At 36.2% G+C, this 15,565-nt stretch overlaps 2 protein-coding genes across 6 annotated transcripts in view; one reads left to right on the top strand and one right to left on the bottom strand.

Annotated features, from left to right (window-relative positions):
• The window catches only part of CCDC66 (coiled-coil domain containing 66), a 75,509-nt gene extending 60,139 nt beyond the window's left edge, over positions 1–15,370 (top strand). Inside the window, exon 19 of the mRNA XM_087866949.1 lies at positions 13,336–15,370. Coding sequence (XP_087723075.1) covers positions 13,336–13,374 — 39 coding nt within the window. The 3' untranslated portion in view covers positions 13,375–15,370. The remainder of the gene's footprint in view (positions 1–13,335) is intronic.
• Positions 1–15,565, bottom strand: part of TASOR (transcription activation suppressor) — a 48,300-nt gene that overhangs the window by 6,244 nt on the left and 26,491 nt on the right. For 2 of the 5 annotated variants that reach the window (XM_045807376.2, XM_045807378.2), the window contains exons 12-18: positions 14,164–14,236; positions 14,006–14,077; positions 12,349–13,050; positions 8,614–9,020; positions 7,092–7,230; positions 5,730–5,789; positions 1,563–2,497 (exon numbers count right to left, since the gene is read on the bottom strand). In XM_045807376.2, coding sequence (XP_045663332.2) covers positions 1,563–2,497; positions 5,730–5,789; positions 7,092–7,230; positions 8,614–9,020; positions 12,349–13,050; positions 14,006–14,077; positions 14,164–14,236 — 2,388 coding nt within the window. The remainder of the gene's footprint in view (positions 1–1,562; positions 2,498–5,729; positions 5,790–7,091; positions 7,231–8,613; positions 9,021–12,348; positions 13,051–14,005; positions 14,078–14,163; positions 14,237–15,565) is intronic. The other 3 variants (XM_045807377.2, XM_045807379.2, XM_087866948.1) reach the window with 2 other exon arrangements.

Here is a 15,565-nt window from a genome sequence, read left to right as displayed (position 1 = left end):
TTAAGAAGCTTTAACTGCAAATTCATTTTAAATTAGAGCACTGAACTCCTATTATAATAAATCCATTTGACTCCGGAAATATTCAGGAAGCTTAAAATATTATTAATAGTATTTTTACTCTATTTTAACATTTTTGCTGGATATTTTCCAATGGATATTAATTAAAGGAATTAAAGTTCTGATCTATCCAATTTGTAAAACACACAGGATCCTTCTCTTCTACATAAGTAACAAAAATAGAATTTATTCTATGCTAGAATGAATTAAATGCACCATTCATAAGTCAATCATTTTCTGTAAGTGTGATACAAATAGTTTACAAAATGTGGTGGGGAAGGTAGGATAATGCTGAGCACACTGGCAAACCGTATCCACTCTATTCTCTCATCTAGAAACCCCGACACACAGCTATCGCCCCCACAGGTACTATGCTTGAACATGCTGCTGGGAGTGGAAAAAGTTAAGAAGCTCTACATTCAATGATACAGGGCAAAAATGCAACCAAGAAACTCCTAGTAAGTCTGGTTTCATCTTCCCAAGAAATCACAGGGAATTAGTAGAGAAGGCATACTGATCACTCTTCCTCCTCCTCCATTTCCATGTTCTTCATGTTCTCATGGGTACGCTACATGAAACATGCTGACATCAAAGAGACCCCAAACTGACAAAGGCTCAGAATATATCAGCAGTACAGTTTCTGGGCCACTGTCGGCTCTAAGGCACTTATTTATAGTACCTTCCGCTTCCTCTAACAAAAAAGGCAGAAACTCATCATGGTAAGTTAATTCCATAAATGGGAGCAGGCATTTATTTTAAAACCTATGCCATTCCCTTAAGGGATTAAAATTTGGAGTTTAGTAAATACTAACTGTTAATATTAAAACACTGATACAACTGTTCCTGTGTGTCATAATTTACCTATTGTTAAAATTTTATGTATCTATGTCTGTATCTACACACACACACAAATACATGCATGTATTTTTAAAAATCAAATACTTGAAACACTAGTCTTACTCTGTAGCTTCAGTAGAAAAAAATGTACCTTGCAGTGAGGAATCTTTCATGATTGGGGAGTCTTTCAGATCACCATGTTTTTTTTGATCAAAAAGGCTGTAGGGAACCTTGACATGACCAGGGTATCAAGAAATGCCAAAAGATCATATATATCATCATTAGGTCATCCCTGGACAGTTTTTTCTATTTGATTGATAAAAACCCCATAAGTAAAACACCGACAGCTTCTTCTACCTCTCTGTATCTTTCCCATTAAAAATCCAAGTAAGAAACATTTAAAATCTTTGAATCAACAGTTTAACAGTATTTGCAGTATACATACAAATGGTCTCTAAAAATCACTGGATAAAACAAGATTCTAAATTCTAAGAAACTTAGATCAGAGGTTCTACATTTACTTGAACTTACTAGTCTTATTCTATTCTGTATTAAATTATGAAAATATATGGTCAACATTTAAAAACAAAAAAACCCTCCATTTTATAGAGATCAGACCCAACAAGGCAAGTTTATATAGCATTACTATTACCTTCTCATTTAGTTACCTTTATTTCTTTACAGAGCACACTCTCTTCTTCTTCATGAATATAAAATTTCACAGTATTTTTCTGGACATCTTTCATGATTTTAACCAAACTGTTAAATACTTCAGGTTCTAACTGGCTTATAAAATTTGAAAGAGCTGGTTGGGCAGAAATGTTTACATCACTGGGCGACTTTGTTGTTTCTTTTTCTACCGGTTCCCGGGCAATATCACCAGGTACAGTATGATCAGAAGTCACCATCAGCTCTGTGGCATGGTGTGGCTGGTTCACTTCTACTTCGGTTAAACCCAAAGCTGAAGAGGAATGCTGCTCATTGGAGTTGGTGTCTTTCAAAATATCACTACAAAGTGGCTCAAGGAGCTGTTTACTGTTGAAGTCACTTGAGGAAACTGGTAGGACAGGCTTTCCCAGAGGATTCAATGCTATCTTACTACCAGAATCCTTAGGACTGACTGGTGGCAAATTCCCACCCTTGGCCGACGCTTTGATAATAATAGTATTTAGTTTCTCATGCAAGCCATCTACAAACTCCTGTACACCAGCTTTGGAAGTCTTAGAATATATGAACTCAGAAAGCCGTTTCATCTTCTCTTGTGTTGAAAAAATAGGTGTGGAAATTCTACTGACATATGAAACATTCTTTTGCTTCAAAATCTCTTCTATTTTCCTAGAAAAGAGATTGTACTCCCCTAACACTGTCCTCTCTGTGGTTTCACACATTGTGGGTGGCTCTGCTGCCGGCACACACTGCTCCTCCACTGTCACCACCTGACCTGTCAACACGTCATCCTCAGTGGTGCCCTTTAGTGTGTCTGTAAATGGAGAGGATGGAAACTGGTAATCAGAACTTCTCTGTCTACTTATTACCCGGGGGTCGTTAGGAAAGGCCTCCTGTGGTGGCAGACACACCAGTTGTTCTTCTGGTGATTTCATACCTATATAGGAAGAGTTCATTATTATAAGAGCAATCCAAAAAAATAACATCTGAAAACACAAACTCATAAATAGGAATGTCAGATCAAAGTGTATATTTAAAACTAATTACACACTGGAAGGTAGAATAAAAATCTCAAATAATGGTATTAACCCCATTTTCTTTGTGCCCTACTTATGGCTGGTCTTTGGATTTCAGTAGCTAGACTAACGAGTTTGGATGTTATTTTCTTTGATTCCTTTTGAAGTGTTCAAACATGTGCTAATTTGGCATCAATACAAATTAAGTGTTTGCTTATTTCTGCTTCCCAGATAGATCAGAGGGAAGAGACCATATTTCATATCTGCATTAACAGTAACACTCTTGAGATGAAGACGTCACTCAGCTACCTGATGTTAATGGAACCAAAACTCTTGACTTTTGACAGCTAGCTCGATCCATAGACTGTACTTTTTTCCCAGAAATTCTAAATTCAAACACAATGTTTTTAAAACTATATTTCAAAACAGATACCCTAGTCCCTTTTTAAAAAGATAAGGGGAAAATATGTTTACAGCAATTATAGTAATATTTTAGGGAAAGAAAAAATTTGTGATCTTTGCCTAGATGATATTACACAATTTTATTATTTATTTTTAAAGATTTTATTTATTTGACAGAACGAGATAGCGAGAGAGAACAGAAGCAAGGAGAGTGGGAGAGGGAGAAGCAGGCACCCTGCCGAGCAGGGAGCCCGATGTGGAGCTCAATCCCAGGACCCTGGTATCATGACCTGAGCCAAAGGCAGACACTTAACGGCTGAGCCACCCAGGTGCCCCACGATTTTATTTTTTAACTAATTTTTCTTATACCTTAGCCAATATTTCCTAACAAATTGCTGTTGTAGTCTATGAAATGGTACCTCTATATTAGGAGGTTGCAGGTACAAGTATAGTTTTCAAAACTATTGTACTTTAAAGATATAGTGAACTCCCTATTCCACTTTGCACCCAGGTGTGGCAACATACCCTCTCCACACAAATTTAGTTTTGGTTTTCCTCACACTCACTTTTCTAAAGCTCTTAACAGCCTCAGCAGCAGTCAGCTTGTGACATTTCCCCACCAACCTTGGTAGTTACCATGAACCACTCTACCCATTAACTACTGCAAAGGCACCTGCTGGCAAGTAAGACCACAACAGGTCTGTAGGTAGAAGAAGACGGGGGGGGGGGGGGGGGGCAAAATATCCAATGTACCAAGGTAAGAATTAAAACTGTATGAAACTGATAAAAAAAAACCAGAAATTCAAGTTCTGTAAAATAACTCGAATACAAGAACATCCTTAAATCTGCAACACGGGGTTTAGTGCACACATAAAATGTCTGGAAGGATACATAAGAAATTTGTAACAGAGGTTGATCCACGCAATGAAACTAAGCGTCTGGGATAGGGCTGCAAGACTTTTTGAAGTATTTTACTTTTTGAAATATTTTTGTACTTCTTGAGTTATTTACCATATATCAAATGTGTGATTTATTTAAATAAAAATATTTTAAATTGTACCTTGCAAAACCAACGGGTGGGGACTACCACCTATAATTTTTAAAATTCTAATTATGTATTATTTCAAATGAAATACCTGCTCCCAAAACGTACAGCTGAAGTTCAGACCAAAAGCTTACACCTGAAGGGCTATGGATAAAGGGAATTTTTTAAAAAGCTGAATAAAGCTTAAATCCATGTAGGGAATTTTCCGTATTAAAGAAAGTTTAAACAAATCCCTTTTAAAAATGCAAATTACCATCACCTAATTCCATCTTGCACAAATTTCCTCTATAAGATTCTAATCACTAAAACTGACTTTATTTTTAAAAATGTCTTCATCGGTAAATGATTTAAACAAAACACACATCAATGTCAATAACGCATATTTTCTATTGGTTGTCATTCAAGCACTGCAGTACTTTGAAAGGGGAATAGTGAGTTCTCTAAAGGCAGCATCATTCATGTATTTACATTTTCAATCACAGAATATAAGAGAGGACTGCAGGTGCCAATGGCACATGTTGAAGCATAAACAAGATACCGGGCTGCTTCTAATGAGAAAGAATTACACAGATACAAAATAGGTGAATCCCAGACGTAATGCTGAATGAAAGAGCCAAAAACAAAACATGTGTAAATTCCATTCCATTTACCTTAAATTTAAAACTAATTAGGTAAAACTAATCTATGGTAAAAGAAATTAGATTAGTGGTTACTGTTGGGTCAGGGAGAGTACTAACAGGAAGGATACAGAAGAAAAACTGGGGGTGCTGGAAATGTTCTACATCTTGATTTGGGTAGTGGTAACATAAGTCTATACACATGTAAAAATCCACTGAGCTGTGTAATAAAGATTTATGCACTTTCCTGTATGTCATATGTCTGATGTTCCTGTTTTGCTTTTTTGGGTCATTTTTCCTAGGAGGAGACAAAAGATTTTCTTAAAGAAAAACCATTCAGTCTTTTTTTAATTCTGCAGAAAGGAAAACCACAAAGATATACTAAAATTAAGCCGCTTAGCTTTCCTTCCAAATTAAGAAAAAAAAAACACTACCACTTAAGATTTCTGAAAGAGTAAGATAAAATGAAATGGAAACAAACAAAAAGGCCCACCACCAAACTCAAAGCAAGAAAACAATGCCTATGACCATCTGCAGAGATGCTGAATGGACTAAACTCAGACAAAAGAAAAGGTCTTCTAAGAACCAACAGCAACTAGCTCATCAGCAACATTTGTTAACCGTTTCTGGAATCCCAAAGTTTCCTAATCTCTTATTCACACTACCTTATTCAAATAACCAGAAGAATTGGGTCAAAAAATTCAAGAGTAGGAATAATGAACCTGAAAGATAACTGGCCTCAATCCCTGTATTTTTTTAAACTTAAAAGAAACTTGAAGACTGTTTCTCATAGGATATTCTACAGAAATGAATTAAGAAAAATATTCCAATCTTCCCAAGTCATCACATCAGATAGAATCACTATAGTGAAGAAAACTTAATCTCTATGAACAGTGACTTCTTTAGACATATTCTTTGAATAAGAATATTTGATACAAATCAAATAATGATTTTAAATGCAAATATGATATTGTCCAAATTTTCTGTAATAGAACTCAAAATGATGCCCTATTGATAGAGAACCAGAAATGCAAGTAGCAGTTCTGAAGAAGGGAACATCGGGAGGAAAAGCAAAGGGAGCCTTCTCACCTGGTGTTTGTTTCTCACCATGTTTCCCCAGCTGGTCTTCTGGGCTTCTTGCATTCCCCCCTGAGGGAAAGCATCCATTAGATTTGTAGACTCTCTTCAGATATTGGTGATACCTATTAATAAGCACCTTTCAGACAACCCCAAATGCTAACAAATCCAAGTACTACTCCATCTTTTGCCTAAAATAATCCAGAAGGGTCATTCAGAAATAGGAAGTTGCTTCCCTTTGATGATGGAATATCAACACCTAGATGCTGTGCCTTCAAATGGCTCTGGATATCAACTATGAAGCTACCTAAATGAGGAATAGTTTGGATAATCATTTGTATTGACTACTTTCTTACTGTTTCTCCCATTCAAGCCAACATCTCCAGCTCCTACGTACCATTTACTTCTCTACCATCACTTCTAGGCCTTTTGCTCCCTCTGGTGAAGTACTAAGTAGAGAATGGTGCTGAAGCCCAATGGAAAATCATCAAGTTTTAGAGATTCTTCTCAGAGTCCTTGGAGGTTCTCAGTAGCTTCTAGGTCACAAGCCAGTCTAACTTTTTAGCAAAAAGGTGGTTTTTTTTTTCTTTTTAAAGGTCTAGGAATGGAAAAGATGTGCCCTGGGAATATTTCCAAAAATGCTTAGCTAACAAAGATGAGTAAGAACTTGGAATATTAAGAGTATGTCTATATATGTGTGTGTGTGTGTGTGTGTGTGTGTGTGTGTGTGTGTGTGTGTGTGTGTGTATGTGTTTGCAAGAGGAATCAGAATACTGCACAATAATCTTTCAACATTTATTAACCTAGTCTTGCCCCATGGTCCAATAAGCTTTCTAGGGATTTCTGCATTTGATCATTTCAGGCCATTCTCTATGATGATCTGATTTCTCTAAGATAATTCAATATTAAGAAATGAAGTTTTTTTTTTTTTTTCAAATAGATGAACCTCAACATGACCACTTCTTAGATGATAGCTTCTGATGGTGAAGTTTACTCTAATAATTTGAGAAGACAGCATTTAATCTGTTGTCCCAAAGACCATCATTTCATCTCTGTCACTACCTCACCTTATTAGAAACTCAATTTCTGCCAACAATTTTCATTTGGAAATCTGCATGCTAAACTCGATTGGGAAAGTATGTTTTAAATCCCCCTTTACAGGCTGTTGTGCAGATACTTGCTGATGCCCACCAAACCCAGCAACAGTCAATGACGAACATTACATTGCTCAAAACAAGATACGAAGATGTCAGAGCCAAGTAAGATGAACCACCTAGTGACCCAAAAAAGGAATCTAGAAAAGATGAAACCCTTCAGGAAACTGCTCTTTAAGTAAAATCAAGCAAACCGAAGTCCCAGTATACTTGTTCTTACCTGTAATTGGAATCAGTTTCCAATGTATTTCAGTCTCTTCGACATTTGACTTAGATTGTCTGCGGAATCCATGTTCAATGGGAACAGTGGGACACAAACTGCAATCTTCAAAATTATTCATGCTAATTAAATTTGGATCCTAAAAATTAGAGTACATATTCAATAGCTTTCTTTTCAATTAATTTTTATGTCCAGAATAAACAAGTAGGCTCCACATCCAATGTGGGGCTTGAACTCACAACCCTGAGACCAAGAGTCGCATGTTCCACTATGTTTTGACAGCAAATCCACAACCTTCAATCTACACGTTACAAATGAATAAAATCAGCATGGTTTTAAATTAAAACATAATTTTTTCCCTCAAAACATAATTTGATATTCATTTAGAGCGGCAGTTGGTAAACATTTTCGGTAAAGCACCAAATATTTTCGGCTTTGTGAGCCAGATAATCAGGTCTGCTGCTGTAGTGCAAAAGCAGCCAGAGGAAATACCTAAACAAATGGCTGTGTTCCAATGTGTTCCACTAAAACCTTAGTTACAAAAATAGGCAGTGGGCAGGGGCACCCAGGTGGCTCAGTCAGTTAGGAATCCGGCTCTTGACTTTGGCTCAGATAATAATCTTGGCGTTGAGAGATTGAGCCCCATGTTGGGCTGCCTAAGATTTTCCCTCTCCCTCTCATGCATGCACGGGCTCTCGCTCGCTCTCTCAAAAAAATAAAAAGGCAGTGGGCAGAGTTTGGCCCATGCTCCCATCGACTCAATTTAGACTATTAGATGTCAGAAAATGATAATAATATAAGTTACATAAGTTACATTCCCCAAGTGGGTCTCCTGCATCATCCTCCCCCTAAAATAAATATCCTAAAAACTACATGAAGAAAGCCTGGGGACATGCATATGACTTTTATTCAAAGGCAGGGAAGAGTTTTAAAGGAGGGAAAAGTAAATTAGAAATAAACCCTTAGGAAAATGGCGCCATCCTGTTATTGTTATTCTCCAGAGATGCAGCCACTTTTTGGGGCAGACGAGGTTACTTCTCAGCTAGAGACCAGTACTCTCTAAGGCTGTTTCATAAACAAACTGGATGTCCTGTCAAGCAATGCTGAGAGTCATTTCAGAGGTAATCCTTAAAAGACACTCACTTTCCATTCCTATTTGCATGAAAAATACGAGTACCTAATCTTGTTTCTAACACTGATGCAATGGCTTTGGTCACCTTATCTGCCTCACTTTTGGGTTCTAGTACTGCAGCAGAAAGTCAATCTTTTGAGGATTCAGGTTTATTAACTACATATAAACTGATATACATAATCCTATAAGCAGGAAAGAAAACAACTACTTCTGCATTTATCCCTTTGTAACAAGGAATAACTTAGAAATACTACCCTGGACAGATACTTTCACTGCAATGTGTATTTTGTTTCTTTTTAAAAGGGAAAAAAATCCCACTGAATCACACCTATATCCTCTTTCAGACACACATTCACAAAAGCAACAAAGATAATCAAGACATATGCTTACTTCTTTCAAATGGAGTTTATGGTCAGCGCCTGCTTCACTGGTAGAAACGGCAACAGGATACTTCAACAGTGATGTATCAACTTCTAGCAATGGGCTCTGAGTGCCCTTAAAATGCACATTTTCAATTTTTGCACAAGTAGGTTGCTCATATTCTTTCTTATCTGTGGGAGAGTTCAACTCATACTCATGCTTTTGCCTCAGCTCTTCATAGGTATCATCAGTGTTCAATCCTAAAGCTTTGTTGACTGTGTCTGTCAAGGATGCATCAGAATGACGTGCATTTGCTAGTGTTTCTGATAACCAATTAAATAGTCGATGGATATCAGCAACACCGGAGTTAGAGGTATCCTGCTGCTGCTGTCTCAAATCAGCATCATGCCCAAGAGAGCCAACAGGCTGCAGAGACTCTGAAGGGAAAGAGAGAGAAAAACCATCTCTTAACAAAGTTAAGTTTGGAATGTTTGCATAAAAACTTAAAAATCAAATATACCTAAAAATTAATTATCATAAGATATTTCTGGGCAGGAATCCAAGCAGACCACTGGCTTAGACTGTAGAAGTACATCCATTCCTTTCTTTACAAATACAACTGGTTCGAAAATTTTGCACATAGCTGGCACCTGGGTGGATCAGTTGGTTAAGCGTCTGCCTTTTTCGCCTCAGGTCATGATCCCAGGGTCCTGGGATTGAGCACCGCACTGGGCTCCCTGCTCAGCGGGGAGCCTGCTTCTCCCTCTCCCTTTGCTGCTCCCTCTGCTTATGCGCTTTTTTCTTTCAAATAAATAAAATCTTTAAAAAATAACTAAAAAATAAAAAATAAAATTTTGCACATAGCTAAAAATTTCCCATAAGTGAAAGTTTATCTTCTTCATAATTTGAAAATTGTATTAATGGAGAAATGTGCTCAGACATCATGTTGGTAGTATGGATAATATATATTAATACCTGTACTATAGTTACCTTAAACTCTACTACCAAAATCCCAATCAGTTTAATCCCAGTTTTATCTGACTTAAAAACAGGTAAAATATCTGTACTTGATATTTTGCAAAATGTTAGGAGAATATGCAGGTTACATTTAAATCTACCCAAAAAACCATGGATTAATTTGATTTCTATCTCTTCTACACCTATTAGATTTTATCTTTAAGATAACGACTGATATTCTTATAATCTAAAACCTCATCTTGAATGACTAGATTACTTAATTTCATAACAAGGCTAAGATACGAGACACAAAATCATCCTGAAGCAATCTATACCAAACTTGCACGAAGAACAAAAAGCACTATGAGAGAAAACATGTTAAGACATGGTTACAAGCAGGTATAAATCTGGGTAATCTGCGCAACCATTATATTTAAAACCTGCAAAGGGAATAGACATTCAGAAGTCATGCACTTTCTAATGCTGAAGGAGGGTAAAGCCTGGATAGATGTCAGGTTTTCCAATTTAAGCAGGGTATGATGTACCACAGAGGGGAAAAAAAATTTAGTAACAACAAAGTACATCCTGTATGATTCTCCCTATATGAATTATAAAATCACAGAAGTGGAAACACTAATACATAGAGACAGAAAGCAGACCAGTGGTGGGGTGGGGTGAGATTACAAAGCAGTATAAGGTAACATCTGGGGTAATGAAAATGTTCTGTATATTGGAGTGGTGAAAACGTAACTCTCAAAATTCGTCTTTAAATTGTGCCCTTAAAATGGGTACATTTTATATAAATCATACCTCAAAAAGGTTAATGTTAAAGGGAGTAGGGAAGATAGGTGGTTATCTCTTATAAAATGAGTGAATTCACCACCACATCAAGATGAGGGTATTTTAGAAGTTAGAATCCAATCTTTAAATCTCTATTTTAAGAAGTGTACAAGATGACTAAAAAGAAACACAAATGCAAGTCTGAGTGTCACTAGTTCCAGTTTAATCTATCTCCCCCTTCTCCCTGCCCTACTTCTACTCTGGCCTACTAGCATGGCTTTCCCACCATTGTAATTATTGATAAAGTCTGACTGTCACCCACAACTATTTTTTCACATATACAAATTAGTCAGTTATCAGCTAAAACAGTACTGAAATTTAAGTATCTTGACCAGTGCCAGTGCTAGTAAATACACCCAAGTTTAGGAACAATGTTTTAGAGTCAGTCACAACTAAGTTATGAGTTAAACATGGATTAATGAACTACGTAACTAGGTAAAATTATTCAACTTCTACAGATTTTCTCATCTGTAAATTAAGGATGATAATGTCTACCACTCAAGAAATAAATGAGTCCCTATATGTAAAACCACCTGGCACATGGTAAGCACTTAATTCTCAAGACACCAGGTCAACAGTGTAAGACAGTGCAGATCAGTAAATGTCAATAGGTTCGGCATGGCATAAGCTAAAGGAAATAAAAACCATCAAGAAGCAGAATAGCCAAAAATCTAGGGAGGGATCTGAACTGCAAAGATACGAGGCTTGAGAGAAATGAAAGATGCTTCAGAAAGAAAGAGGAGTGTAAAGGGCTGACTATGACATATTTGAGGAGAGAGATGAACCCTAATCAAGGAATATGTAAAAAAAAAAGAGCGGGAAACATGGTTACCCAGGTGGGACATAGCCAATCTATAAAAAACCTTTGAAATGCAAAGCTGAGACTGGAAGACTGAAATGGGTGACAGATGCCAGGAAAGTCACCCAAGAGGTAAGAACAAGATAAAAATGATGGAAAGAAAAAGAGAACACAGGCCAAGTAAAGAAAAATCACTTGAAAGTTACTAAGATGACAGCACTGTCAAAAAGAACTTTCTGCAATGATGGAAATGTTCTCTATCTGTACTATTTCAATACAGTGGTATGGCTTATGAAATGTTCCAAGTATAATACATGAATTTTATTTCATTTTAATTTAAACTTATATAACAACACGTGGCCAGTGGCTACCATATGTGCAGAAAGAGGAAGTAAAGGAGAACAGGTAAGTGAAAAGTAACTGAGGATACAAGTACTGATTGCCCAAAGAACAGCATAAACGCTGATTTAACCAGGTCAGTTCTGAGAAACACTGAATTTGAACAAATACAAGTAAAAACATCTTGGTAAGAAACAGGAATGGAATACTGATATCTGCCATAAACAACAAGAAGAGCAGCAGCACAAAATTCAAAGGTCCATGAACTCAAAGAAGGCATTTCATGCTTATTTTAGCAGTGTGAAGATATTAAAAATCAAGATGAAAAAAGGTTTTAGAGTACTTGCAATATTGAAACACACACTTAAAAGAAGGGTCTCCCATTTCTGTCTTTTACTGTCAACTAAAACAAAATAAAGAAAAATAGATAAAAGAAAAAGCCAAACATATTACTAGGCTCCTGGGGTGGGAAAAAAATGTGTATTCATCTAAGAAATCAAATTTTAAAGCTCAGAAGGTTCCTGTCACTAAGCAACATGCTAAAAGAACCCAATATTCAATGCACTTTCCCAATTATAAAATTAATGGGATATAAAAGGACAAGAACTCCAATTAATAGGACAATAGCCAAGCATACTTTATTTTCCTCATATTAGCCTAAGCTACACAATTAAGAAACTGATGTCCTTTCTTTACAAAAACAGGGGACAGGCTGGAATGGTTCTGAGGCTGTAACTTGCAGACCCCTGTACTAGGGGAAAGGACAGAACTACTTTACTATATTTTTGGTTTTATTTTTATACTATATAAAAGCAACCTGATATTTTTACCTTCATATAGATGGCAATTTTCAGATAAATTACTGGTTTTGGCGAGCTTTCTCATATTTTCAGGTAGATCCTCAAGCTTCCTCTTCAAGACAGTTTTGCTTCTCATATCTTCTGTGTCTGAGTCCCCACCCACATTTTTTTTCCTACACTGAATTAAATTAATCAATTCTTTGACTCTATCCTTATCATAATCCAAAGAGTGCGAGGACTTCTGCTTTCTAGGTATAATAGTTTCACCCCTTGAGTTATTTCGTTTTCCAAATTTCATTTTTGTACCATTCATTTCTTCTTCTTGGCCTTCATAATCTGAGAGTGGACTGAACTGTTGAAGTTTTCTATTTTCTTCAAAAAGCTCTTTTAATTTACAAATTGGTAACTGATACATTTCAGGCCGAAAAATATAGGCATGCAAACAATTATCAATATGGGATTTATTTTTTGGAGCTGAGTATAAGAATTTTTTATCATCTAATCGTGAATCGTATGGAAACATGATAAACTCTCGTTTACCTGAACCAAAACCTCGCTTAAAAAATTCATTTACATACTTTTCAACAACAGAATGAAAATTTATAGTATTTATATTTTTGAATTCCTTTCGACACTGAATCAAAGCAAACTGTAAAAACTGAGTTATTTTTAATACATCTGTCATGCTCTCATGTCTCTTCTGTGGAGCTGCATTAGTTGAACCTTTCTGTGCTGTAAACAAACAAAAAAGCAAACCATGTTAGCAATCAAGAATCAAACACACACGCACAAAATCAAACACAGATCTATATGTTGTCAAAGAAATTCAACATCCATACATTAATGGTAAACCAAACTAGCAGTATGTACCCTAATACATATATGCAATATAGAAATAAATGAAGAGTACTGCTTCTAAAAACAGGCCAAAAAGAAACTAAAACAAGATTGCAGAAGATATTTTTAAAGGGGAAAAACACCCATTCATTGAAGATCTTCATTTCTTATTGTCCCTAGGCATTCAACTGGTGGCAAGCAAAATGTAAGGAGAAATAAAGAAGCAAGGGAAGATCTGAGGCTCCTAGCAAGAGAATCCTGCAACTGATAGCAATGTCACTCCTTCCTGCTATACTGTAATAAGTTTAACTTTACATTAATGTTCTACCCCCATAAGCAGATATCTAAACACCAAGTGGCTACAACTGAAAATGTCATTCTTAATCTAACAATGAAATCCACCAGTGGGAATTTTACCTTACTAGAGCATTGAAGTATTGAAACAGTGAAGAGCAAATTTTCTCTAACACCAGTGCAAAAAATTTTTATTAATTTTAAATGGCCTAAATTTAACCTAGCACATGATCCTTTTATTGTTGCTAAAATTTGAATGCAAAAATGAACTCAGCTAAAGAATACTAATATAAAACCCTAAAAAATGAAGCTAATATGGTATTTTAATAATTACAATCAATGTTTATTTAGTGAAAACACTGTTAATCCCCCAAATTTTCCATTAAAAAAAATCAAGTCATATATAATTTATGTTTTATTTTGCTAATACCTCTTAATACCTCCAGTATTTCCCAAAATATGATATAAGAAACAAATATTTACTGACTTATCTGGAAAACTTCAATGAAATATAAGTATCTATCAGTGACTTGATTTAGATATTCAAAGAACTTACAAGTAACTATGCCTCTAGGTTCTTGAAATAGAAATAAAGCATGTAGGACTCGAGACTTGGCAGTTTGATGTTCTAAAAAAAACAGAAGCCAAACTGATTAGCAATATGTTCTAACGAAAAAATTAAAAAGAACTGTAAAAATTAAAGAGATCACCTACCATATGGAGAAACCATTTGACAAGGAGAGAGAAGAAAAAGGTATCCTCGGTCTCCCAAAGGTTTAACAAGAACCTGCATTTTTGGAAGAAGGAAGAAGTTGAAGCTGCTTCATTATTACTCATCATAAGGCAGGCATAGAGCAGTTTCTAATAATTATAAAGAAAACAAGTTATTGATCATCTTTCTTCAGGAAACATATTGCTACCAAATTAAAAACTCTACCAACTCTCTGATTAACAGAATTCCAATCGAACAAAAACTCCCCAGTTTCCATACAAGTAATAACAAGAAAATATTACTGAACGAATTCCCCTAATTATGAAACCAACTTGATTTTTCCTTGACACTAAAATACAAGGACCAAATTAAAGACTTCAAATACCTTCCTCGACAATTCAAAAGACATGTTATTAATTGCCAAGGCAGTATGCTAGATGCTGGGGGTGTAAAACAAGTATACCACAAACATTACCTTTCATTAGTTCAAGCTAATCTCAAATGAAATGTGTTGCTATAACCTAATTCTTCACATAGTTAATGAACACCTTTCAACCTAAGGCAATTTGCCTTGCCAGAAATAACTTCAAAGACAAGCAACACAAGAGCCTTGATCATGAGAAATTTATAATTGGGTGGAGAGAGTAACACAAGAAATATCAGTAATTATTCAAGACAGAAAAGTTCTCAAAAACATATAAAAAAACAACAGGAAGAGAAAAAATATAGTTTACAGCTGGAAAAGATACTGAGAGTGTACTTCAGGTGGATTTTGAAGGATGAGAACACTGCCACGAGCCTAAGATTATGGGAAGGACATTTCAATAGAGTCAACAAAGGCAGAGTTATAACTGATGGTTTGCAGGCATTAGAGTACTTATGACTAGCAAAAGGGTGATGACAGACTAGGACAAACATGCAACTCTAAAAGGAAAGATGTGGGCTCAATTGTAAAAAGACAAGAATGCCAGGTTAGCCAGGAATGCCCTCAAGAGTATATGCCCTTTTGGGGGCGCCTGGGTGGCACAGCAGTTAAGCATCTGCCTTCAGCTCAGGGCGTGATCCCGGCGTTATGGGATCGAGCCCCACATCAGGCTCCTCCGCTATGAGCCTGCTTCTTCCTCTCCCACTCCCCCTGTGTTCCCTCTCTCGCTGGCTGTCTCTATCTCTGTTGAATAAATAAATAAAATCTTTAAAAAAAAAAAAAAAGAGTCTGACTCTTGGTTTGGGCTCAGGTCATGATCTCAGGATCGTGGGATCAAGAACCATGCCAGGCTCCACATTCAGCGGAGAGGCTGCTTAGATTCTCTCTTCTCTCCCTCTGCCCCTCCCCCTGTCACTTCTCTGAAATAAAATCTTTCCCCTGAAACTAATACTACACTATATGTCAACTAACTTGAATTT

The sequence above is a fragment of the Ursus americanus genome, chromosome 14, assembly GCF_024610735.1.
Source record: "Ursus americanus isolate L20-20 chromosome 14, mUrsAme1.1.p, whole genome shotgun sequence".
Taxonomy (NCBI): Eukaryota; Metazoa; Chordata; class Mammalia; order Carnivora; family Ursidae; genus Ursus; species Ursus americanus.
This window is presented reverse-complemented; position numbering and strand designations above follow the sequence as displayed.